A 26,923-nucleotide genomic window follows, 5' to 3' on the forward strand; every position below is an offset into this window, starting at 1 on the left:
AAATTGCCCAAAGACTTTCACAGTCAGTGTCTGACACAGGTCTGCACCAGATACTCTTCAAAGAGGTCAGGAACTAACACACCCAGGGGCCACCTTCAGACAACAACAGAGCTGGGCCCAATAAATTTCACGAGCAGCATATCCACAGGAAGATTTCAGCAGACACCAAACCCTGGCGAGGCAAATTCTACTACATGTAATCAGTAACTGCACACCAGCTTGCACAATGTGATGGGGGTAGGGACTCATAGTCAGGCAGCCTAAGAAACAGATTTCACGTACAACGGGGCCAATAATAATCAAGACTCAATTACAAAAGGAGGGCCCACATAATACACACAAAGGACATTTCTAGAGCAGCCAGCTAAGGTGATCAGGGAGACTGCACTATTGGATGCCACAGAACAACTACTTCATAAGGCAATGCTACCAAGCTTGCAAGTCATAGCATATCTACCTCATACAAGGAAACAAACACAAAGAGGCGGCCAAAATGGGGAGACAGAAAAAGGCCCAAAATAAAAGAACAAGAGAATTCTCCAGAAAAAGAGCTAAATGAAATGAAGACAAGCCCTTTATCAGAAATCAAGTCCAAACTATGGATTATAAAGGTATTCATCTGCATGAAAAAGTACATAGAAATCATAAAAAAAGACCAGTCAGAAATAAAGAATGTAATATCTGAAATAAAGAATATACTGGAAGGAATAAACAGTAAGTTAGATGAAACAGTGGATCAAATCAGTGATTTGGAAGAAAAGGTAAAAAATACCTAATCAGAGAGGCAAAAAGAAAAAAGAACATTAAAAAAAATGAAGACACTTTATGGAACCTTTGGGACAACATAAAACATAACAACATCCATACCATAGGGGTACCAGAAGAAGAAAAGGGTGAGCAAGGAATCAAAAAGCTATCTGAAGAAAATTTCCCTAACCTGGTGAAGGAAAAAGACATAAAAGACCAAGAAGTGCACAGAGTCCCAAACAAGACGGACTCAAAGAGGTCCCCCCCCCCCCAAAAAAAAACACATAACTAAAATAGCAAAGGTTAAAGGCAAAGACAGAATCTTAAAAGCCACAAGAAAAAGGCAGTAAGCTCCCTACAACGGAGCTCCCTTAACACTGTCAGGTGATTTCTCAATAGAAACATTTTAGGGCAGAAAAGGTTGGCATGAAACATTCAAAGTGATAAAAAGCAAGGGCCTATAACCAAGATTACTTTACCAGGCAAGGCTGTCACTGAAAATTGAAGGAGAAATAAAAAGCTTCCCAGACAAGAAAATGCTAAAGGAGGATGTTACCTCCATACCAGCATTATAAGAAATGTTAAAGGGCATGCTGTAAGAGGTAGAAGAAGTAAAAACGGAGGCAAAAAAAGCAGAGGAATATAGTTTAAAAAATGGCAACAAATACATACCTATCAATAATCACTTTCATTATAAATATATTAAATGCTCCAAACAAAAGACATGATAGCTGAATAGATAAGAAAACAAGACCCATGTATATGCTGTCATCAAGAGATCCACTTTAGAATGATATATACACACAGCTTAAAAGGATGGAAAAACATTTCATATAAATGAAAAGGGGGAAAATGTTGGGGTAGAAATACTTATATCTTGACAAAATAGACTGTAAAACCAAGGCTATAGTAAGAGACAAAGTAGTACACTACATAATGTTAAAGAGAGCAGTCCAACAAGATGATACATCCATTGTAAACATCTATGCACCCAACTTAGGAACACTTAACCATGTAAAGCAAATCTTGATGGACATATAGGGAGAGAATGACAATAATACAGTCAAGTAAGAGATTTTCATACTACATTGACATGAATGGATAGATCTTCCAGGCAGAAAATCAACAAGGAGACAGCAGCCTTAAATGACATACTAGGTCAGGTCAAGTGGTTTTAATTGATATCTTCAGAGCATTTTACCCCAAAGCAGAAGAATAGAGAGAAAGAGAAAGAAAGAACTTACTGCAGTGTTAAAATTCTTCAGAGAAGTATTTGTAGTTTATCAGAAGAGTTGTAGTTTATCAGATCTTGTATTTGTTTCTCAACCCTTCATTTCTATATTACTACATATTTGGAAGTAGTGTGTTTAAATATGATTTTCAACAATTGAGTATCTTTGGAATAGTCTCTGATTCCTTTCTTATTCTTGCAAAAGAATATATTCAGCATAGGTGGATTTAAAAAAAGTTGATGTGCAATCCCTTGGATAGTTCTGTGAAAAAAGATATCTTCTTTCATTTAATGTAGACAAGTATCTTATTTATCTTCAAAGTGAGACTCCAAGTTAAGATATAATTGGCAGTAGATAAAGCTAATCTCCAGTATTAAAAGTTAAGATAATAGTTACCTTTTGAAAATAAGAAGAGATGTGTTTGTGAGAGGACTGAAGTGGACTTTCTGGGGCTGGGTTTCGATTTCACAGTTGTGTTCACCTGGTTGTATTTCAATCTGTATGTCCAAAATTTATCTTTTCATTAGGTATATAATCATTTTAAAAGTTTACTGCAAATAGTAACTGACATTCAGTTATATATTTTAATTTACAACAATTAAGAATGAGAAATCACGGACTTCCGGCAAGATGGAGGAATAGGTGGACGCACCGTACCTCCTTGTACAACCAAGATTAGAAAACCAATAATTTACAACAATAATTTACTATCAGAATAACACCCAGAGCCAGGAGAGGATTTATCTGAATGGAAGTCGGGCAGCCAAGAAGTTGAAGTAGACGCGTTCATCCAGACTGGTAGGAGAAGACCAGCCGGGCGGGCGCGGGGCTGGCTCCGGTCGGCGGCGTGCCGAGGTCGGGGGAAGGTTGGCGCGAAATCGGCGCAAAAGCCATCCAGCGCGCAAGAAGGCAGCGGCGATCACTGAGTACGCAAGCTGCGGCTGGCAGACTCAGAGGGGTAGCGATTGTGGACCAGGGCAGAACTCCCGGCCCAGAAGCCCAGACAAGGGTCTGAGTCCAGGAGAACGGAACTACTGCCATTGTTTTCTCCCGCCCCGCTCCGCTCACTCCCCGCCCCCACATATAACATCACAATCTAGCGACTGGGGTGCCCAGCCCCAGTGAGCACCTAAGGCTCCGCCCCCCACCATAATAAGAGCAACCAGACTGGAAAAAAAAAAAGGAGAGACGGGGGGGAAAAATGTTTTCAACAGAGCAGATCAGTCGCCCAGGACTCATCCTTTTGAGCGACCAAGAATTAGCCAATCTATCAGATGCGCAGTTCAAAACACTGGTGATCAGAAAGCTCACGGAACTGGTTGATTTTGGACGAAATTTAGATGAAAGAATGCAGATTACCATAAAACAAATGCAGGAAGACACGCGGAGGAGAGCCAATAGTGAAAGGAAGGAATATGAGTCTCAAAACAATACAGTGGACCAGAAGGAAGATAGAATCAACCAAGCAGGAAAGCATGATGAAATAAGAATTCAAAAAATTGAGGAAAAGATTAAGAGCATCCAAGACACCTTTAAACGTTCCAATATCCGAATTATAGGGGTACCAGAATTGGAAGGGGAAAAGCAACAGATTGAGCACATATTTGAACAAATAATAAAGGAGAACTTCCCCAATCTGGCAAAGGGAACAGTCTTCCAAGAAATCCAAGAAGCTCAGAGAGCCCCAAAGAAGTTGGATCCAAGAAGAAACACACCAAGGCACATCATAATTACATTAGCCAAGGTAAAAACGAAGGAGAGAATCCTAGAAGCAGCAAGACGTAAAGGGACGGTAACCTACAAAGGAGTTCCCATCAGACTGTCAGCTGATTTCTCAAAAGAGACCTTACAGGCAAGAAGGGGCTGGAAAGAAATATTCCAAGTCATGAAAGGCAAGGACCTACATCCCAGATTGCTCTATCCAGCAAAGCTCTCTTTTAGAATGGAAGGGCAGATAAAGTGCTTCTCAGATAAGGTCAAGTTAAAGGAGTTCATCATCACCAAGACCTTATTTTATGAAATGCTAAAGGGACTTATCTAAGAAAAGAAGATAAAGAAAAGACATGTATAGTAAAAGGACAGCAAACTCACAAATATTAACAACCACACCTAAAGCAAAACCAAAAGAAACTAAGTAAACAATTAGGACAGGAACAGAACCACAGAAATGGAGGGCACATGGAGGGTTAGCAGCAGGGGGGGTGGGAGGAGGAGAGAGGGGGAAAGGTATAGAGAATAAGTAGCATAGAATGTAGGTTGAAAATAGATAGGGGGAGGGCAAGAATAGTCTGGGAAATGTAGAAGCTAAAGAACTCATAAGTATGACACATGGACATGAACTAAAGGGGGAAATGTGGGTGGGAAGGGGGTACAGGGTGGAGGGGAGAGAAGGGGGGAAATGGGACAACTGTAATAGCATAATCAATAAAATATATATTTAAAAAAATTTAAAAAAAAAGAATGAGAAATCAAATAACTAACTTTCCGATTTAGAGGCTACATAAATGAATTATTTATAACATTATTTTCATTCCAGTACAATGCACAAAATGAAATTCATGGTTTTAAAGTATACAAATAAAATGACAGGTATTAATGATTTGTACTTGGATCGAATACAGAGAAAACAGGTGGGTGCAACACAAATGTAGAACTGATATTTACATCTGATTTGTTTTACTTATTCCTGGAATTACTGGGGTGACAATGGTTAATAAAATTATATAGCTTTCAGATGTACAATTCTGTAATACATCATCTATATACTGTACTGTGTGTTCACCACTCCAAGTGACTTATTGATTCTATTATGTTAGTATCTTTGGATTTCTTCAAATTCAGAAAACTAACCATCAGGAAATTAACACCTTAAGAAAATCTCAAGTCAACAGTGTTTTTTAATCGTGGCACAGTGATTAAGGGTGGAAGGTCTAAGTTTAGAGTAGTTAATGTTTTGATCCAAACTATAACGTTTATGAGCTGTCTCTTCTTCAACAAATTTAAGCTCTCAGCTCTAGGTCAATATGGCAGAGTAGGAAAAGGCAGTACTCAGATCTTTCCATAACCCCATCAAAATTACAACTAAACTACAGAATGACATCATTCAGAACCACTTTAAATCTAGCCAAACGTCTTATAACTAAGGACACATAGAAGAAGCCACATCGCAACTGACAGGAGGGGTGGAGATGTGGAATGGCTGGTCCCACCAAACACGTGGTAATTAAAAACTGGGAAGGATATCTTGGATTTGGAGGTATTCCCTGAGTGGAAAGAGATCCCAGCCCCATCCCAAAATCCAGCCCAGGGTTCCAGAGCCAGGAAGAGAGGTCCACATAACTACCAGTTGTGAAAAACTAGCAGGGATTATGGCAGACTGAAATAAAGACTCTGGAAACCCAGGTGTATCTCTCAAAGGGGCCCCTCATGCACTAAATGGGACTCACTCCCTCTAAGCTCTAGCACCAGGGCAGTACCTCAAAGGGCAGCAAGGACATACACGAGGAATGGAATTGTCTAGCTTCAAGGCAAGGGCAAGGAGGGATAGCCTTCTCCCAAACAGAAGTGCTGGCAGAGGTCACTGTTCCATTGATGTGTCCTCCACCACACAACGAGCAGACAGGCACCACAGCTGAGTCTCCATCAACCCAGCTAACGCTATTCTATCTGCACTGGTGACTCCCTATGACCCAACCTCACCCAACTTGAATGCCCACCGAAGCTGTTTCTAGTGGCTTTTCTATACAAATTGCCTGTCTTGAACTTGCCTAAAATCTCTCAAATAAGCAGTATCTCGCAATTGGCAAGCCCCATACATCTTGCTAAGTGACCCAGACCTGGCATTAGCAGCAGCAAGCCTTGCTTTGAAGTTTGGAAATCTATTTGAAAAATAATGAAAGAAAACTTCCTTAATTGAGTGAAAGAATCACACAAGTCCAGGAAGCACAGTGAGTCTCAAACAAGATGAAACCCAAAAGCCTACAAGAAGAAAAAATATAAAAAATATGAATAAAATGACAAAACACACATTTATCAACAATTACTTTAAATGCAAATGGACTCAATGCTCCAATCAAAACACATATGGTGACTTAATAGATAACAAGACTCATCCATATGCTATCTATGAGAGACTCACTCCAGATCAAAAGACACACAAGCTAAATATAAAGGAATGAAAAATGTATTTTACAAAAATGGAAACAAACAAGAAAAGATGGGGTAGCAATACCTATGTCAGTCAAAACAGATTTTAAAACAAAGAGTATAAGAAGAGATGAAGAAGGACCCAGCAATTACACTTCTGGGTATTTATCTGAAGTAGCCCAAACACTACATTGAGAAAACATATGCATCCCTAAGTTCACTGCAACATTATTTACAATAGTCAGATATGGAAGCAACCTAAATGTCCATCAATAGATGAATGAATAAAGAAGAAATGGTGCATATATACAAGAAATAAGACTCAGTCATAAAGGAAAAAAAGAATACACTCTTTCCATCTGCAACATGGATGGACCTAGAAAGTATTTTGTTGACAGAAGCAAGTCAGACAGAGAAAGACAAATGTGATATGATTTTACTTATATGTGAAATCTAAAAAGAAAAAAAAGAACACAAACAAGAGGATTCAAAGGTGGAGATGTAGGAAGAAATGCTTTGCTTTCTCACATAACCAAAAGAAGGATAACAACCAATTGAAACCTCCAAAACAAGCAGAACTGCCAGAAAATCAAACCGCATGAAAGTCTGACAACCGAGGAGTTAAAGTAGAAACATTTATCCTGACTGGTAGAAGGGGCACAGAGATGGGCAGCTGGGGCGAAGAGGACGTGTGGCAAGATGGCGGCAGACTGAGGCAGGCGAGGGGGTAGGTAGAGAAGAGAGTTCCCCACATTCCTGTGCAGAGAAGCCAGGAGGAACAACTGGGAGCAAAACAAACCGTGCAACCCAGGGTTCCAGTGCAGGGAAATAAAGTCTCAAAACCTCTCCCCGTAAAACCTGTGGGTGTTGCGGCAGAGGGAAAAACACCCAGTCTCACAGAAGAGTCCTATGGAGGGGCCCACAGGGTCCCAGAATGTATACAAGACCACTCACCTGGAAATAAGCACCTGAAAAGGCACAATCCATAGTGGGAAGCAAGCGAAGTAATCAAAAAAAGGGTGAGAGCCCGGCAAGCTAGCAAGAGGCATTGTTCCCTCTCTTACTCCTCCCCCACATAGTGCTATAACCCAGCAAACTGGGTTGCCCCGCCCTAGTGAACAACTAAGATTCTGTTCCTTACAATGTAACATGTGTGCTGTTCAGAAAAAGAAATGTGGTCCAAATGAAAGAACAGATCAAAATTCTAGAAAAAGAACTAGGCAATGAGGAAATAGACAACCTATCACATGCAGTGTTCAAAACACTGGTAATCAGGATGTTCACAGAATTGATTGAACTCGGTCCCAAAATGAAGGAAGAAATGAAGGCTCTACAAAGTGAAATAAAGGACAATATACAGGGAACCAACAGTGAAGAGAAGGAAACCAGGACTCAAATCAACAATTTGGAACAAAAGGAAGAAATAAACATTCAACTGGAACAGAATGAAGAAACAAGAATTCAAAAAAATGAGGAGAGGCTGAGGAACCTCCAGGACAACTTTAAATGTTCCAACATCCAAATCATAGGAGTGCCAGAAGGAGAAGAGGAAGACCAAGATATTGAAAAAACAATGAAGAAAAACTTCCCCAATCTGGCAAAGGAACTAGACATACAAGTCTAACAAGCTCAGAGAGTCTCAAAGAAGTTGTATCCAAGAAGAAACATACCAAGACACACCATAATTAAGTTAACCAAGATTAAAGATAAGAAGAGAATCTTTATTTTTCTTTTTTAAATTTCAATATATTTTATTGATTGTGCAATTATGGTTGTCCCATTTTTTTTCTCCCCTTTATTCCCCTCCACCATGTACTCCACCACCATTCACTCCCCAACCTTAGTTCATGTCCATGGGTCGTACATCTAAGTTCTCTGGCTTCTCCATTTCCCATACTATTCTTAACCTTCCCCCTGTCTATTTTGTGCCTAACTATTATGCTTCTTACTCCCTATATCTTATCCCACATTCTCACCCCTCCCTGCTGATAACCCTCTATGTGATCTCCATTTCTGTGATGCTGTTCCCCTTCTAGTTGTTTCTTAGTGACTGTTTTTGTTTTTTAGGTTCAGTTGTCGATAGCTGTAAATTTGTTGTCATTTTACTGTTCGTATTTTTGATCGTCTTCTTTTTCTTAGATAAGTCCCTTTAACATTTCATATAATAAGGGCTTGGTGATGATGAACTCCTTTTAACTTGACCTTATCTGAGAAGCACTTTATCTGCCCTCTCATTCTAAATGATAGCTTTGCTGGACAGAGTAATCTTGGATGTAGGTTCTTGCCTTTCATGGCTTGGGATACTTCTCTCCAGCCCCTTGTAGAAGCCTGCAAGGTTTCTTTTCAGAAATGAACTGATAGTCTGATGGGAACTCCTTTGTAGGTAACTGTCTCTTTTTCTCTTGCTGCTTTTAAGATTCTCTCCTTAAAAGATAACATAAGATAAACTATCAGCTCATTTCTCAAAAGAAACCTTGCTGGAAAGAAGTATTCAAAGTCATGGTGGGCAAGGACCTATATCCTAGATTACTTCATCCAGAAAAGCTATCACTTAGAATGGAAGGGTAGATAAAGAGCTTCCCAGATAAGGTCAAGTTAAAGGAGTTCATCATCACCAAGCCCTTATTATATGAAATGTTAAAGGGACTTATCTAAGAAACAGAAGATGATCAAAAATACGAACAGTAAAATGACAACAAATTGACAACTATTGACAACTGAACCTAAAAAACAAAAACAATCAGTAAGAAACAACTAGAAGGGGAACAGAATCACAGAAATGGAGATCACATAGAGGGTTATCAGCAGGGAGGGGGAAGGAGAGTGGAGGAAAAGGTACAGAGAATAATAAGTATAACAGGTAGGCACAAAATAGACAGGGGGAAGGTTAAGAATAGTATGGGAAATGGAGAAGCCAAAGAACTTATATGTACAACCCATGGACATGAACTAAGGTGGGGGAATGATGGTGGGGGAGTACAGCATGGAGGGGAATAAAGGGGAAAAAAATGGGACAACTGTAATAACATAATCAATAAAACATACTTAAAAATAAAAATAATAAATATATAAACAAGCAGAACTGAAACAGACCCATAGATACAGAGAACATTTTGATGGTTCAGATGTGAGGTGGCTTGGGGGATGAAGAAAAAAGGTGACAGGGTTAAGTAATACAAAGTTGTAGTTATACAACAGTCATGAGGATATAAAATACAGCATAAGGAATATAGTCAATAATATTGTAATAACTATGTATGGTGTCTGACGGGTACTGAATTTATTGGGGAAATCAATTTAGAAGTAACATAAATGTCTAATCACTGGATAATCCACATGAAACTAATATAATATTGTACATTAACTGTAATTAAAAATGAAAAAATAATTAAAATTGAAAAATTATTTAAGCTCTCAGTGTCCTCATTTAAAAAAAATTTTTTTAGTCCTCACCTGAGGATATGTTTATTTTTTAAATTAATTTAGCAAGGCATGAAGGAAGGCAGGGAGAGGAAGGGGGAAAGAGAGAGAGAGGAAATCAATTGGTTGCCTCCCATATATGCCTTAACAGGGACTGAACCCACAACCTAGGTATATGTCCCGATCAGAATTGAACCCACAACCTCTTTGGTGTACAGGACGATGCTTCAGCCAACTGAGTCACCCGGCCAGAGCCTCAGTTTTAATAGAAAAATAACAATAATATTAACCTTACTGGACTGCTAAAAGGCTTAAATGAAAACGGTGCCTTAAACAAAATAAGCATTCTCAACAGGTTACTATCCATTTACATATATACACATTATATAAAAATATATTTCATATTATATACATTATACATTAGAAACCTTTAAAAGACTCTATATTTAGAATTAAATAAATTATATTAAATAATTTTTCCTGTATTTACTATATGCCCAATTCAAATTATAGTTCAGTGATAAAGTGAAAATATGCATTGCTTTGGTAATTCATCTCTATTATGGCACATTTTTCACAAAAAAAGGTGTTATTTTTATTACCTGAGTTTCCACACCCTGCTCCAGTAGGCGTTTAGCTTGATTTTCCACTTCAAGATGAGCTCTTGCAATAAAAAGTAGATCATTTTCTATTACCTCAATTCCAGAAAGATCTACTCCTTGAGAAAGATAATCTATTTAAAAAGAAAAAAAACAACACAAACATGTTTAAATATTTTAGTATTAAATACATATCAAGGTATTAAAGCATCAGGTCTAACTTGTTCAAAATACTAGATTTGCTGTTGAACACTATTCCATTTCAAATCTGTATCAAAAAAAATCTGTATTTTAAAAAATACCTAAACATTTTCTACTCAATAAATAACTTTATTCCAGAGCAAAATGTTCCAAATAAAATAGTAAAGCAAGAATAGAAAGTATGATTATCTTAAATTCAAAGTAATGTCAATAGGTTATATAAAAAGTAGTGTCAAATTTATTTTAATGAAAATAAATAACCTCATAATCTTAGAAATTTCTTAATTTGCAAGGCTGATTTAAAAGTTATCCTATAATAGCAAAACATTTGGAATAAATGTACATTTGGAAAATGATTAATAAATTATGAACTAGAACCCTTAGCATGCTTCTAGTTCACATGATGATGCAGTTCTCAGTGATTCACTGAAAAACTTTCATGATATTACGGAATGAGAAAAGTTACAGAGGAATTCACTCTATATAATTATGTATCATTTATAATTCTGTAAACTTTAGTCATAGAATTATACATATTTTATTCATAGAATTATGTATACAAAGCAAAAAGTATGAAAGGATATATACCAAAATGTTAACAGTTGTCTCTGCATTTAGAGTCTGAGAAGTTTATTTATTTTTATTTTTTTGGCTTAATCTTAGACATATCTAGGTTAACTAAAATGTTACAAATAAAGGTCAAGCTTTCATTAAGTATCCTACACACCATTCTAAAACTTGTATTTTCTATTTCATTAAGATAAATTATTTCTAACAAAATTTATTTAGATAATTTTGTTTTCCAATGACTCAATAGAATATTAAATGTGTTTTTCAGGTTTTTTCTTACCATATTTTGCTGTGTTTAATGTGGACCCACACTTTGTGCACACTGTGCATGGGATTATTGTACTCATTATTGTACCCACGGTATGTAATTATTATACCCATTATAATGCACATCCTTATTTCCCCTCAAAAATGTGGGCAAAAAGTACACCTTAGACATGGCAAAATAAATAATTAGAATTTAAACTTTAAGTCTTATTTAAAAATATCCCTAACACTTACATATTATCATATCTTATTTAAACCGGGTGTCAGCTACTACCTAGGTAAAACTACATTAAAGCATCTAGTACAACACTTAACCACTTAGCGACACTCAAATATCTGCCAACTGAACACCATATAGTTAGTTCTACACAAAAGGACAAAAGGAAATGATATAAAGAGCAAGTGGAGAGCGGTTATTGATAACTGTACTTCAGTCATGACCCTTTAAAAAAAATGTGTATACTTAATGGCTCATTTGCCTATCACAAGGGAAAGAATATTGAAAATGCCTTTAAATCATTTGGGCTTAGAGTCTAAATTTACTCAATAGGTGAACACAGTCAAGTGATATAGTTTCACTGGGCCTTATTTTTATATCTATAAAATGCCAACAATTTAAAATTAATGCCCTATGGAGACACTAAATGAGCTGGTCCTACACCCATGTGTAGAGGTTAAGAATCAGGAGGGATCTCTCGGCTGCAGAGGTCCCTAATGGTGAGTGAGGGGTTCAAGCCCCACAGGAGGCTCCACAGCACTGAGCACCAGTGCTAGAAAGAGAAGTTCCCATAACATCCAGCTGTGAACATCAGCAGAACTCTGTCCAGGTGAGATGAAGGACTGCTGTAGACCCAGGTATCCTCTTGAAGCACAGACTCGCTTAATCACAAACATTCACCTAAAGCTCCAGAGAAGCCACAAGAACTTGAAAAGTGTCAGGGATACACTGGGAGGAAATTAATTGCCTGGCTTGAGGAAGAGGGCTGGAGGGGCAGGCACCACTATTCCTTTGTTGCGCGTACTCCAAACACAGCTATCAGGCACAGGTTACTGCCATCTCTAAGTTTCCATTAACCTGCCTAACACCTCTCGCCACACCCTGGTGATTCTCTGAGACCATGTCCCACCCAATTCAAAAGGCAGGGACAAACTGCTTTTAGAGGCTAATCCACACAAGCAGTGGGCCAGGCTGGACCTCTGCTTTGAACTTTCCTAAAATCTTTCAAAGGTCCATAAAACCCAAAGAAGCAGCGGATGGTTTCAGCATGCTCTGTACCTTTTACTGAGTGGCCCCAAGCCTGGCAATAGTGGCAGCTGGACCTGGTTCACAGCACAAAACATCCTAGGAGTCTCAAAGCCCAGTATAGGAGCTATAAACTGCAGATCACTTTATAGCTCCCACCTGATGGACCCAGACTAGACACGGGCAGTGACTGACCTGGCCTGCCCCATATCCCCTCCCTATAGGCCCTAGAAACAACACACCTAGTGTTGTTTCAGAGCACATCAGAGCATCACCAAATTGGTACCACAAATGACATACACAAAGGGTGGACTTGGCAGGCACCACAGCCCTGCTAAAGAAAATCCTGCTCAGTGGATCAACCCCCACACAACAGCTAATCTTCATAGCCAATCAGCCTAAGGGTCAATCCCACCCACTGACAAGCCAACAGAAATCAAGGTTCAACTACAACAACCACACATACAAAACTCACAGAAGAGATACCGCTAGAGCACTTGGTTCAGGTAAACAGGGAGACTGTACCTCTGGGCCCCACAGCACACCTACTACATAAAGACTTCTCTGCAAAGAGTGAGAGATGTAACCATCTAACTAATATGTGAAAAGAAACAGATGGAAACAGCCAAAATGAAAAGAAAAAGAAGTATGTCCCAAACGAAGGAACGGGATAAAATTCCAGAAAAAAGAACTAAATGAAATGGACACAATCCACCAGATGCAGAGTTCAGAACATTAGTAACAGGGTTGCTCAATGAACTCAGGAGAAGAATAAACAATCTCACTGAGAATTTCAACAACAACAAAAAAGAAATAGGCAACAAAAAAAAGGAGAGAGAAAACATAAAACAGGAGCAATAAAGCATAAAAAAGAACCAGTCAGAAATGAAGAATACAATAATTGAAGAATGTATTAGATGAAATGAAGAGATTAGAAGAAAGGAGAAAAGACAAGGTAGCAGAAAACACCCAATCAGAGGATAGTTAAGGGACTGCTGGAACATCAAGTATAACAACAGTCATATCCTGGGGGTACCAGGAGAAGAGTACAAAACATTGAGAAACTATTTGAAGAAATAATGATTAAGAATTTCCTTAACCCGGTAAAGGAAACAGGCATGCAATTCCAGGAAGTACATACAGAGTCCCAAAAAAAGATTAACCCAAATAGACCCACACAAACACAAATCATAATTAAGATGCCAAAGGTTAATGACAAAGAAAATCTTAAAAGCATCAAGAAAAAAGCAGTAAGTTACTTAAAAGGGAGCTCCCATAAGACTACCAGCTGATTTCTCAAGAGAAATTCTGCAGACTAAAAGGGACTGGCATGAAATATTCAAAGTGATGAAAAGCAAGGACCTGAAACCAAGATTACTCTACTTAGCAAGGTAATCATTTAGAATCAAAGGAGGGATAAAGAGCTTTCCAGACAATAAAAAGCTGAAGGGCCCTAGTAAGGTAGCTCAGTTGGTTACAGCATCATCCTGCTCCACTAAGATTGTGGGTTCAATCTTCAGTCCCCAGTCAGGACATACCCAAGAAGCAACAAATCAATGGAACATAAATTGAAGTAGAACAATAAACTGAAGTTCTCTTTCTCTTCCTCTCTCTTTCTTTCCTCTCTCCCTACCCCAACCCTCTTTCTCTCTCTTTCTCTCTAAATCAATTTTAAAAAGGTAGAAAATCTAGTGAAGTTAATAGATGAAACTCTGAGAGAAAAATTGAATGTACTGTCTCATAAAGAAGAGTTTAATGCCAGGACTATTAACTGATAACTGGATAAAAGTTTTTCTTTGTTTTTTAAATATATCATGCTGTCTACAGCCATACCACCTTTAACACGCCTGATCTTGTCTAAATATATTATGTTCATTTAAAATTTTTTAGAAATCAGAAAAATATTTTTTAAAAGGGGGAAAATTATATAACCATACAACATACAGGCCACAAATGCCAAGTGGATTATTGGATATACATGAATATGCCTGAGAAATTTACAAATCTTCAAATTCTCAAGTAGTACCAAAATAGCATATATCCTCCTCCTGGATGTTTATGTGAGAAAGAACAGAAAAAGCAAAAACTGACATACAGGGACTGGGCAGCTGGCTATAGACACTTAGCAATGAAAGTGACTCCCTCCTACACAATAACTTTGCAAAGAGCACAACTCAGATGCATGCCTCAAGAGAAACTTCAAGAAACCTTCAGATGTTCCTAAAATACTTAAAATTTTGGTTGTGCTTAAAAGTAAAGGTCTACTATATTCTTTTAAGATCTTATCCTTTGTAATCTACTGATGGGTTGTTTTATTCTTATTTCTCTTTGTAATTATACTTATTTACACTGTGTTCTTTATTTAATTTTAAATTTAATGTTATATAAGCATTCACCCATCCTTTTATAGTCCTTTGAAATAAGAATTTTTGAGACTTATCTAATATTTCATCAAGTAAGTGAACCAAAAATTATTTAACCAACTGTCCAAGAAGGAATAGTTATCATACATAACTACTTTATTTTCACATTTAAAGATTTTAAATATCTAGAATTATTTCCTTAGGAAATAATCAAAGAATTATTGGATTAAAGTAACACTTTTAAATATATTGATACAAATTATCAAATTTATTTTCAAAATGACTGTGATGCTTTATGGACTTGTTTTAGTAATCTATAAGAGTTACTTAACTACAGATAGTACTGGATGTTATCACTGCTCTGAATATTTCATATGCTTAAAAAGAAGTATGTTCTTACAGATGGTCTGACATGGTTTTACAAGTAAAATGAGATAATATGCATAAAGAATGTCTTGTAAATCACCAAGAACTAATGTAAGTTATTATTTTCATAAATGAGGTATGAGTTAACCTCATTTTTTTGATGGAGGGAAGGACACTGAAAAACAGATAATCAATAAATTTGGTATTACAAAAAACCCAATAAAGTTAACATTTGTACTTTTCTAACCAAACCAAATTGTTATTACTACCTACACTACTCACAGAATAGCTTCAGGCATAAGTAAACTCTTTTGGGTGAATCTTTATACTTCAAAGCCAAAGCACTTCTGAGGGCAAATTGATCCTTGCTCTTCAAGGCTTCATGGAAACTTACTACCAAAACCCTTCATTTTTTTTCTTGTTGTCATGCAGAGTAGGGAAACACCTTACTATAAAAAAAGATTCGTTTTTTTCCCAAATTTTACTCTATGTCTATTTCAGCCAGCACAAAAAAAATGGCTAAGCGTCAAAAAAAAATTTTTTTGACCTTTCCTCTGGACACAGGTTTTGGGGTTTTTTTCCCCTTCTTTTTCCCTTTCTAACAATGGTGCCATTAATATGACATTATAATCTAAAAATATAGATTTATACAAAACCTCACCACTTGTTCTCCAGTATCATATTTCAGATGCTTTATTCAGCAAGTCAATATCACTCTCAATAACTGAGGGAAGTACTAGATAAAACCAGGAAAAATACAGACAAAATAAACAACACCATAAAGAGGGGATCTAACTGACATCTACAAAGGACTCTACTCAACAAAACTGGAATACACATTCTATTCAACTACATCTGCAAAACTGACCAAGACAAAGCATGTTCTGGGTCATAAAACAAACACTATTACATTTAAAAGAATGTAATAATATGTTCTTTTAAGAAATCATATATTATTTATTATATTAAATAAATAATATATATTATATTAAATAATATATTTAATACATGTTAAATTAATATATTTATTATATTAAATAATTAAATAATATGTATATTATATTATTGTATAATTAGGTCTTTATAAGAAATAATATAAAGTATTTTCCTTGAGCAAAATAGAACCCAACTACAAATCGATAATAGAAAAATAACATAACTAAATTTTCTAAGCATCTGGAAATTAAACAACATATTTCTAATTAATCAAGAGATCACAAAACATCTTACAGCAGTTCTTTGTTAAAATAATTAACTGAATGAGTATAACTTCCAGCCAGGATGGAGGTATAGATAGATACACTTTGCCTCTTCGCACAATCAAAAGAAGGACAACAACAAATTTAAAAACAAAAAATAACCAAAACTGACAGAAAATTGAACTGTATAGAAGTCCAACAATCAAGGGGTTAAAGAAGAAACATTCATCTAGACCAGCAGGAGGGGCAGAGATGGGTAACCAGGTGGAGAGGACTCAGGCAAGGTGGTGGCTAGTGGACCTGGCAAGGCAGTGGCCTCACATTTGCAAGCAGATAAACCAGGAGGAACAACTGTGGAGCAAGACAGACTGTGCAACCCAGGGTTTCAGTGCAGGGAAATAAAGCCTCAAAACCTCTACTGAAAAAACCTGTAAGTGTTGAGGCAGGGGGAAACTCCCAGGCTCATAGGAGAGTTCATTGGGGAGAGACCCACAGGGTCCTAGAATGTACACACAAACACCCACCAGTAATCAGCACAAGAAGGACCCAATTTGCTTGTGGGTAGTGGGGAGAAGTGACCGAATGTAGGTCGAGAGCTGAGCAAGCAGAATTACTCCCTCTTGGACCCCCCCCCACATACAGCACACAATGCACACCTGGGTTGCCTCACCCTGGTGAACACCTAAGTGTTTGCCCCTTATTACATAACAGGTATGCCAAGACAAAAAAAAAAAAATGACCCCAATGAAAGAATAGATCAAAGCTCCAGAAAAAATACTACGCATTGAAGTGATAGCCAATCTATCCGATGCACAATTCAAAACACTGGTAATCAGGATGCTCACAGAATGGTTGAGTATGGTTGCAAAAGAGAGAGAAAAGTGAAGGCTATCCAAAGAGAAATAAAGAAAAATACACAGGGAACCAACAGTGAAGGGAAGGAAACTAGGGCTCAGATCAATGGTTTGGAGCAGAAGGAAGAACTAAACAGTCAACCAGAACCGAATGAAGAAACAAGAATTCAAAAATATGAGGAGAGGCTTAGGAACATCCAGGACATCTTTAAACTTTCCAATATCCAAATCATAGGGGTGCCAGAAGGAGAGGAGGAAGACCAAGATATTGAAAAAATAATGAAGGAGAACTTCCCTAATCTGGCAAAGTAAACAGACATTCAGGGAGTCCAGGAAGCTCACAGAGTCCCAAAGAAGTTGGACCTAAGGAAGCATACACCAAGGCACATCATAATTACATTACCCAAGATGAAAGAGGAGACAATCTTAAAAGCAGCAAGAGAAAAGGAGACAGTTTTCTATAATGAAGTTCCCATAAGACTATCAGCTCATTTCCCAAAAGAAACGTTACAGGCAAGAAGGGGCTGGAAAGAAGTATTTGAAGTCATGAAAGGCAAGGAACTACATCCAAGATTACTCTATCCAGCCAAGCTTTCATTTAGAATGGAAGGGCAGATGAAGTGCTTCCCAGATAAGGTCAAGTTAAAGGAGTTCATTCATCACCAAGCCTTATTATATGAAATGTTAAAGGGACTTATCTAAGGAAAGGAAGATGATCAAAAACTATTAACAGTAAACTGACAACAAACTCACAACTATCAACAACTGAAACCTAAAAAAAAAAAATGAAAAGAAACTACGCAAACACTAGAACAGGAACAGAATCATCAGAAATGGAGATCACATGGAAGGTTATCAACAGGAGGGGGACAAAGAAGGCAAAGGTACATGGAATGAGTAGAAATTAAATGAGACTGAGAGTTTCTAGCTAAACTGAGTAAGAAAAAAGAAACACAAATTATCAACACTGGGAATGGCATCACTAAAGAAACTACAGCTATGAAAAGGTTTAAAAATTAATTTATGAATAATGTTATACCGCAAAAAATATAAGTGATTATCAATTAACCATGCTGTGTTAAAAAAGTACATGTTACATGATTCTATTTTAGAATTTTAGAAAATGTAAACTCTAATGGAAGTCATTGGTCCCTTGGAAATGGAAGGGGATTTCAGTGAGGCTAAGAAGAAAGCCTTACATGGAAACATTTCAAGTGATGAATATGTTTATCTTTATTGTGTTGATGGTTTCTCTGCATATAGATATCAAACTGTCTACTTTAAACATGAGCAGTTACTGTATATCTATTAAACCCCAATAAAGTGGGTTTTTCAAATGAACAAAAACTGCAACAGAAACACATCAAACAGGACTATGGGGCTTATTCAACAAAAAAGTAATTTTCCTTCTTCATTTTGTTTATGAAAGACATCAAGAAGAATCTGTATGGTTTTGATTTCCCTTTCAACAGCCATTTAAATGCCTCCTTTGTGCTAGGTACTGTCTATACATGGACAATAGACACCCATCCTATCCCCGAAACATTTACTTTATAATGTTGTTGATGAACTAGAAAATAGCACTATATAATCCAGGCAATCCCCCAACCATAAAGTCTAACAATAAACTTACACATTTCAAAGTTTTGTTCCAACAGTTAAAACAATTAGTTCTCTCACACTACTTCTCTTAGATCCTGTCATTCCATAAGAATGAATATTTAATGGACACTAGCTCTTCACTATATTAATCACAACATGATTAAAACAATTAGGAAATGCCTGGTTATACACAAAATAAAGCAGATTCCCTTAGTATAGTACTCCTCATAAACATTAAGATGCACTAGAAACATCCAAAAATGATACATACTTCCCCAGTCTATTATCTTACTTCCCCTAAAATTGCAGATCTAGAATTAGCAACTGTGATATAACATAACTAAAATAACAAAAAATGAGGAATATACATATCCATATATCTTACTTTGTGTTAATACACATTATTAGATAAGTATCTATGACTATAGAATTGGTCCATCTCTATTTCCCCATATATAACAATTTCTAGCCATATTCTTATTCTATATCTGAATTTTACTAAAATTGAATTTTACTTAACAATACACAAGAAGTATCATATGACTCTCTTAATTTATCCACACTATGAAGATTACTGTGATGAAGCAACATAAAGGTGATTAACAGTAATTACTAAGGTTTACAGAATTAAAGTTGACCCTGAGAATACCTATCTCTAATCCATATATTATATATACAGCATACTGATGCAAAAATGTTAGAAAAATTACACTCACAATACAACTAGTCATCTAATAATAAAAAGAAGAATTATTACTCATGCAGTGCTTATGTATGTGTTTAGGTTGAATTGTATGCCCCCCACAAATTATATTTTAAAATCCTAACCCCCAGTATCTCAGAACATGATCTTATTTGGAAATATAGTAGTTTCAGATGTACTGAGTTAAAATGAGGTTCCTAATCCAATATGACACAACCAGTTACACAGGGAGAGCACTACGTGAGGATGAAGGGAGAGACTGGGGTGATGTGTCTACAAGGAAGAAACTCCAAAGATTGCTAGCAAACCACCAGACGTAGTGGTGAGGCATGAAACACATCCTTTCCTCACCACCTTCAGAAGGAACCAGTCCTACTGGTATCTTGATTTTGGACTTCTGGCCTCCACAACTGTGACACGGTAATTTCTGTTGTTTAAGCCACCCAGTTTGTGGGATTCTGTTATAGCAGCCTCCACACACGAATACACTGTGTGTCCAGTCAAGGGGATAAGAGCCTGTTAGGTGCTTTCATCTATTCCACTTTATGGACAACAGAACCAAGGTACAGAGCAGTTAATTCATCTTGCCAAGTCACAAGTGTCACATTGTAATGGCAGGATTTTGGAAGTGACACATGTGGTGCAGATAAAATAGTCCCACAGTGAGGGTGAAAATTTCAACTGTCTGGCAGTTCAATATCAAAATTAGATTCTCTGGCCTTCTAAAGCATTGTTCTCTTCATACACTCTCTAAAATGTTCTAATATTCCTTTCTGCTTAAACTAGTGGGAGGAGATTCAATTGGCCTCAACTGGGAATCCTGACTGATGGATAGATAAGGAGGTCTCCCATTAGGAACTAGGGTGCAGGAGAAAGCTGAAGTACCTAAGGAAATCTGACAGTGGTCCCAGACCCAGGAAAAATATCGATGTGATCCTGTGATTACCAATTATTACATGGGTTTTAAGTTTTGCAACTGAGGTAGTGAAGGGTCTATCTGACAAGCCTGGGCATAAAAATTAATTCCTCTGATCTTAAAGTAGCTTTATTTGGTTCTAACCATAAACACTTCAAATCCCTCTCCAAAAGCAAGGCCGTGTGTGTGTGTGTGTGTGTGTGTGTGTAAAAAAAAAAAAAAAAATATATATATATATATATATATATATTGAGAGAGATAGAGACTATACTGGAGTCCAACTAAGGTATGTAGGGTAGAGAGGTAAGGAGAATAAGGGAAGGGAGAATGATGCACTTCAGGGACTTCTAGAAAGAAGACTACAAGATCAGTACTTCAGGTTTGGTTTTTTCTATATGTCAAAGTTGACAATGGCCCAAACTTGGTAATTCTTTCTCATCTTTTCATTGCTTTTTATTAAATTCATTTTATGTTACTGCCTTGTAAAAACACCAGCACTCATAAATTATTTCAGAACTTGATAGTTAAATATATTTACTTATTTTACATTTACAATATTTTTTATTGTTATTCTATTACAGTTGTCCCAATTTTCCCCCTTTTGACCTCCTCCACTCATCCCACACACCACCCCTTAGTCACTTGCCATACTGTTGTCCATGTCCGTGAGGCATTCATACATGTTCCTTGACTAGTTCCTTCTCCTTCTTTCCACCATTATCCCTTTCCCTCCTTCCCCTCCAGTCACTGTTTGTTCTATGTTTCCATGCTTGTGGTTCTATTTTTCTCATTAGTTTATTTTGTTCATTAGATTCCTATTATAGGTGAGATCATATGGTATTTCTCTTTCACCAACTGGCTTTTTTCACTTCGCATAATACTCTCCAGTTCCATCCATGCTGTCACAAAAAGCAGGAGTTCCTTCTTTCTTTGTGTTGTGTAGTATTCCATTGTGTAGATGTACCAAGTTTTCTGATCCACTCATTTACTGATGGGCACTTAGGCTGTTTCCAAAACTTGGCTATTGTAAATAGCACTGCTATGAACATAGGGGTATGTAGGTTCTTTTGAATTGTTGATTCAGGATTCTTGGGGTGTATTCCCAATAGCAGAATTGCTATGTCAAAAGGCAGTTCCATTTTTAGTTGTTTTTTTTTTTTTTTGAGGAAATTCCATACTGTTTTCCACAGTGGCTGCACTAGTCTGCATTCCCACCAACAGTGCACTAGGGTTTCTTTTTCTCCGCATCATCTCCAACACTTGTTGTTTGTTGATTTATTAATGATGACCATTGTGACAGATGTAAGGTGGTATCTCAGTGTGGTTTTAATTTGCATCTGTCTGATGGCTAGTGATGCTGAGCATCTTTTCAAATATCTATTGGCCCTGTGTATGTCCTCCTTAGAGAAGTGTCTATTCAGGTCCTTTGCCCATTTTAATATATTTTAAAACAAAACATACTCTTCTATTATGGACTGAATTGTATCCCACAAAAAGATAAAATGAAATCTTAACTGCCAATTTCTGTAAATGTGACCTAATTTGGAAAGAAGATGAGGACATACTGTAGTAGGGTGGACTCTAATCCAATGAGTAGAGTACTTTAAAAAATGAGGGAAATTAGGGCAAGAAGGAGAATGCCATGTGAAGACACAAAAAACCTATAAGGAAGAAGTGTATGTGAAGAAAGAATTAGAGAGTAAAATGACCCATCTGTAAACCAAGGATTTCAGGCAACCTGCAAAAGTTAGAAGAGGTAAGAAAGGATCCTTCCCCTAGAGACTTCTGAGTCAGCACAGGCCTGCCAATAACCTCATTTATGATTTTTAGACTCTTGAACTGGGAGAAAATACATTTCTGTTGTTTTAAGACACTTGGGGTTTTTGTAATTTGTTAGAACAGCCCTAGGAGAACAATACATCTTCTTGCAGATATATTGGCATTTTCCAATGTCAATAACCCCCCAATTTAGGCCTGAAGTTACAGACCAAAAGAGGTAATTAAGAAATGAAGTCAATAAAGGTTCAGCATGCAGAGCAGCTGCAGGATGAGCCATTCAATCTACCATAGTACAGCATTTACTGGCCCATTATCAGCGAGTTCCCATGTTCTGCTAGCTTAAAAGCTCTTGAGCTACTGAACACAATTTTCACAATGAATGAATTATGCTTGTAAAGAAAAGTGAGGAAAGGGGAACAAAAAACGATTTGGGTTTAAAGCACAGAAATCAGACATTTTGCTAAATAAAATGGAGATTATGATTTCATTTCATCATTAGCATTTCCTGTCTGTTCTATATTAACAAAAAAAAAATCAAGAATTAAGCATGCCAAATCAATTGTACAATGGAATATACTAAGAACTAGAAATTAAAAAGACTACATATATTCAAAATTTTACCTAAAACATACTGGCTACATATAAAAACATAAATCCAGATTTTATTAGATAGAATCTTTAGGGAACAACCATATTTTAGTTAAATTTTCAAAGGGATTAAAAAATTATGATCTCTGTAGGTCTCTGGTAAGCATAACATGAATGTGACAGCTTCAAATGAGTAGAATGTTTCTAACTGCAAAAATTGAATTAGCTTTCCAATAGTTTCAGGAAATTATAAATGGCTAGATGATACATTAAACCCTGATCATACCATATGATATTATATATACATTTTCTTACCCATGATAGAAGGGAAAGAAATTTCAAAAACCAAAATATTCTAATGTTTCCTTTACATTAAGAATGAGTATAATTATGGTATCCTTTTTAGATATTGTAAAATAATCTTTTGGGTAATTTTTTTATAGTTTATTGAAATATATTTCACATACCATCAAATTCATTAAGTGTGTGTGTATATTCATAAAGCTGTACAACTAATTTTAGAATATTGGTATCACCTCAAAAAGAAACTCCAGGCCTATTCAGTCACTTCCTATTTCTGCTTCCCCCAATTCACTCTGCCCTACCCCAAGTAACCATTAATCTATTATGTCTCTATGGATTTACCTACACTGGATATTTCATATAAATATAGTAATACAATTAGGCATTTGTGATTGGCTTCTTTCACTCAGCATAATGTTCTCAAGATTCATCCATGATGTAGCATGTATCAGTACTACACTCCTTTTTATTGTCAAATAATATTCCATGTATGGATAGTCAATGTTTCTTCAACCATTCATAGTGACATTTAGGTTATTTTTAATTTGGGGGCTGTTATGAATAATACTGCTATGAATATTCATGTATAAGTTATTATAAGTTTTTGTGTGCACTCATGTTTTCATTCCTCATAGACACTAAGAGTGGAATTGATGCTTAGCATTTTGAGGAACTAGCAAACTACCTTCCCAAGTGGCTGCACCATTTTATATTCCCATCTGCAGGTTATGAGAGCTCCAATTTCTCTATATACCCTCAATACTCATTATTGTCTGTCTTTTTACTTTATCCATCCTAGTGGATGTGAAATGGTATTTCATTGTGATTGATTTATATTTCCCTAATGACTAATGATGTTGAGCATTTTTTCATGTGCTTGACCTTGAAAGGACATGAAACCACATGTACTTGTGACTGGCCTTTTGTATATGATCTTTCAAGAAATGTCTATTCAAGTCCTTTGTCCACTTTTTAGCTGGGTTATCTTTCTTTGAATTTTAAGAGTTCTTTATATGTTCTGCATACAAATACCTTGTCAGATACATGATTTATAAACAACTCTTATTCTATGGATTTTCTTTTCATTTTCTTGATAATATGTCCTTTGCAGGACAAAAGTTGTTAATTTTGATGGAGTACAATTTTTTCCTTTTGTTATTTTTTTCTCTTGGTATCAAATCTAAAAAAATCAACATCACAATAATTTACTCCATGTTTTCTTCTGGGAGATTTGGGTTTTAGCTCTAATATTCAGATCTATGATATATTTTTTGGTTTTTAAAAATATGTTATTGATTATGCTATTACAGTTGTCCCATTCCCCCCCTTAATTCCCCTCCATCCTGCCTCCTACCTGCATCGCCCCCCTTTAGTTCATGTCCATGGGTCGTACATATAAGTTCTTTCACTTCTACATTTCTTATACTATTCTTAATCTCCCCCTATTTTGTACCTACCATTTATGCTTCTTATTCCCTGTACCTTTTCTCCCTCAATCTCCCTTCCATTCCCCCACTGATAACCTTCCATGTGATCTCCATTTCTGTGATTCTGTTCCTGTTCTAATTGTTTGCTTAGTTTGTTTTTGTTTTGTTTTATTTTTAGGTTCAGTTTTTAATAGCTGTGAGTTTGTTGTCACTTTAATGTTCATATCTTTGATCTTCTTTTGCTTAGTTAAGTCCCTTTAACATTTCATATAATAAGGGCTTGGTGATGATGAACTCCTTTCACTTGACCTTACCTGGGAAGCACTTCATCTGTCCTTCTACTCTAAATGATAGCTTTGCTGGATAGTCATCTTGGATATAGGTCCTTGCCTTTCATGACTTTGAATACTTCTTTCCAGCCCCTTCTTGCCTGTAAGGTTTCTTTTGAGAGATCTGCTGATACTTTAGTGGGAACTCCTTTGTAGGTAACTGTCTCTTTTTCTCTTGCTGCTTTTAAGGTTCTTTCCATCTCTTTCATCTTGGCTAATGTAATTATGAGGTGCCTTGGTGTGTTCCTCCTTGGGTCCAACTTCTTTGGGACTCTCTGAGCTTCCTGAACTCCCTGAAAGTCTATTTCCTTTGCCAGATTGGGGAAGTTCTCCTGCATTATTTTTTCAAATCAGTTTTCAATTTCTTGTTCTTCCTCTTCTCCTTCTGGCACCCTTATGATTCAGCTGTTGAAATGTTTAAAGTTTTCCCAGAGATTCCTAAGCCTCTCCTCATTTTTTTTGAATTCTTCTTTCCTCATTCTGTTCTGGCTGGATGCGTATTTCTTCATTCAGCTCCAAATCCTTGATTGGACCCTGGTTTCCTTCCCATCACTGTTGGTACCTTGTAGGTTTTTCTTTATTTCACATAATGCAACTTTCATTGCTGCCTGAGTCTTTTTTATGCTGCTGATGTACCCAGCGAGTTCCTGAAGCATCCTGATAACCAGTGTTTTGAACTGTACATCTGATAGGTTGCCTGTCTCTTTGTCACTTAGGTGTATTTTTTCGGGAGCTTTGATCTGTTCTTTCATTTGGGCCATATTTTTTGTCTCAGCAAACCTGTTACACAGTAAGGGGTAGAGTTTTAGGTGCTCACCAGGGCAGGACAATCCGAGTCACTGGGTTGTGGCACTGTATGCGGGGGAGGGGTCTAAGAGGGAACAGTGCCACTTGTTCAGCTCTCTGCTTATTTCCACTCACTCCCCCTGCTACCCACAATCAAATTGGGCCCTTCTGGCACTAATTCCTGGGTAGGCGGGTTTGTGTACATTCTAGGACCCTATAGGTCTCTCCAACAAACTTTCATGTGAGGTTGGGAGTTTCTCTCCCTGCCACCTCAGCCCCATAGGAGTTTTCAGTCAGAAGCTTTTAGGCCTTATTTCCCTGTACTGGAACCCTGGGTGCTAGGTCTATCTCACTCCATAGTTGTTCCTCTTGGTTTATCTGCATGCAAATGTGGTACTGCCCAGTGGCAACTGCCTTGCCACGAGTCCCTTCACCCAGTTGCCCATCTCCGCCTCTCCTACCAATCTGGATGAATGTTTCTTTTTTAAGTCCTTGGTTGTCCAACTTACGTACAGTTTTATTTTCTGTCAGTTCTGGTGGTTTTTAGTTTTTAAATTTGTTGTCGTCCTTTTGGTTGTGGGAGGAGGCACAGTGTATCTACCTACGCCTCCATTTTGGCTGGAAGTCCCAGATCTATGATATTTTTTTGAATGTATAAGGCAAAGTTACAATTTTTTTGCATGTGGATATCTACCTATCCCAGCACCATTTCCTGAAAAGACTGTTTATTCTCCATTAAATCATCTTCACACCTCTGTACAAAATCAATTCACTATAAATGTTAAAGTGTAAATTTCTGGAGTCTAAATTCTATTCCATTGATCTATATGTCTATCCTTATTTTAGTGCCCAACTATCTTAATTACTCTAGCCCTGTACATTTCAAAATCAGGAAGTTTAGGCCCTCAACTCTATTCTTGTTCAAGTTTATTTTGACTTCTTTTTCAAACTTGTTTTAGCTATTCTGAGTCACTTGCATTTCAATATAGATTTTCGGATCATCTTGTCAATTTCTGCCAAAACACCAGTTAGAATTTTGATAGGGACTGCATTAAATATGTAGATTAATTTGGGGAGTTTTGCCATCAATGGTGCCCCAAAGATATTTTTACCCTAATCATCACAATGTATAAATATGCTACCTTACAGGGTTGAAGGGATTACAAAAAATAGTGTGATAAATTAAGGATTTTCAAGATGGGGAGATTATTCTGGATTATCTGAGTAGGCTGAACATAATCAAAAGTATTCTTGTTAGAGGAGAGTAAGGGTAGATTTGACTG

General features: G+C 36.9%; 1 protein-coding gene across 2 annotated transcripts in view; it reads right to left on the reverse strand.

The window, feature by feature from the left end:
* Positions 1–26,923, reverse strand: part of COG5 (component of oligomeric golgi complex 5) — a 363,376-nt gene that overhangs the window by 204,021 nt on the left and 132,432 nt on the right. For both annotated transcript variants that reach the window (XM_028525999.2, XM_036010775.1), the window contains one exon: positions 10,148–10,278. In XM_028525999.2, coding sequence (XP_028381800.2) covers positions 10,148–10,278 — 131 coding nt within the window. The remainder of the gene's footprint in view (positions 1–10,147; positions 10,279–26,923) is intronic.

This window comes from Phyllostomus discolor, chromosome 10 (genome assembly GCF_004126475.2).
Source record: "Phyllostomus discolor isolate MPI-MPIP mPhyDis1 chromosome 10, mPhyDis1.pri.v3, whole genome shotgun sequence".
Lineage (NCBI taxonomy): Eukaryota > Metazoa > Chordata > Mammalia > Chiroptera > Phyllostomidae > Phyllostomus > Phyllostomus discolor.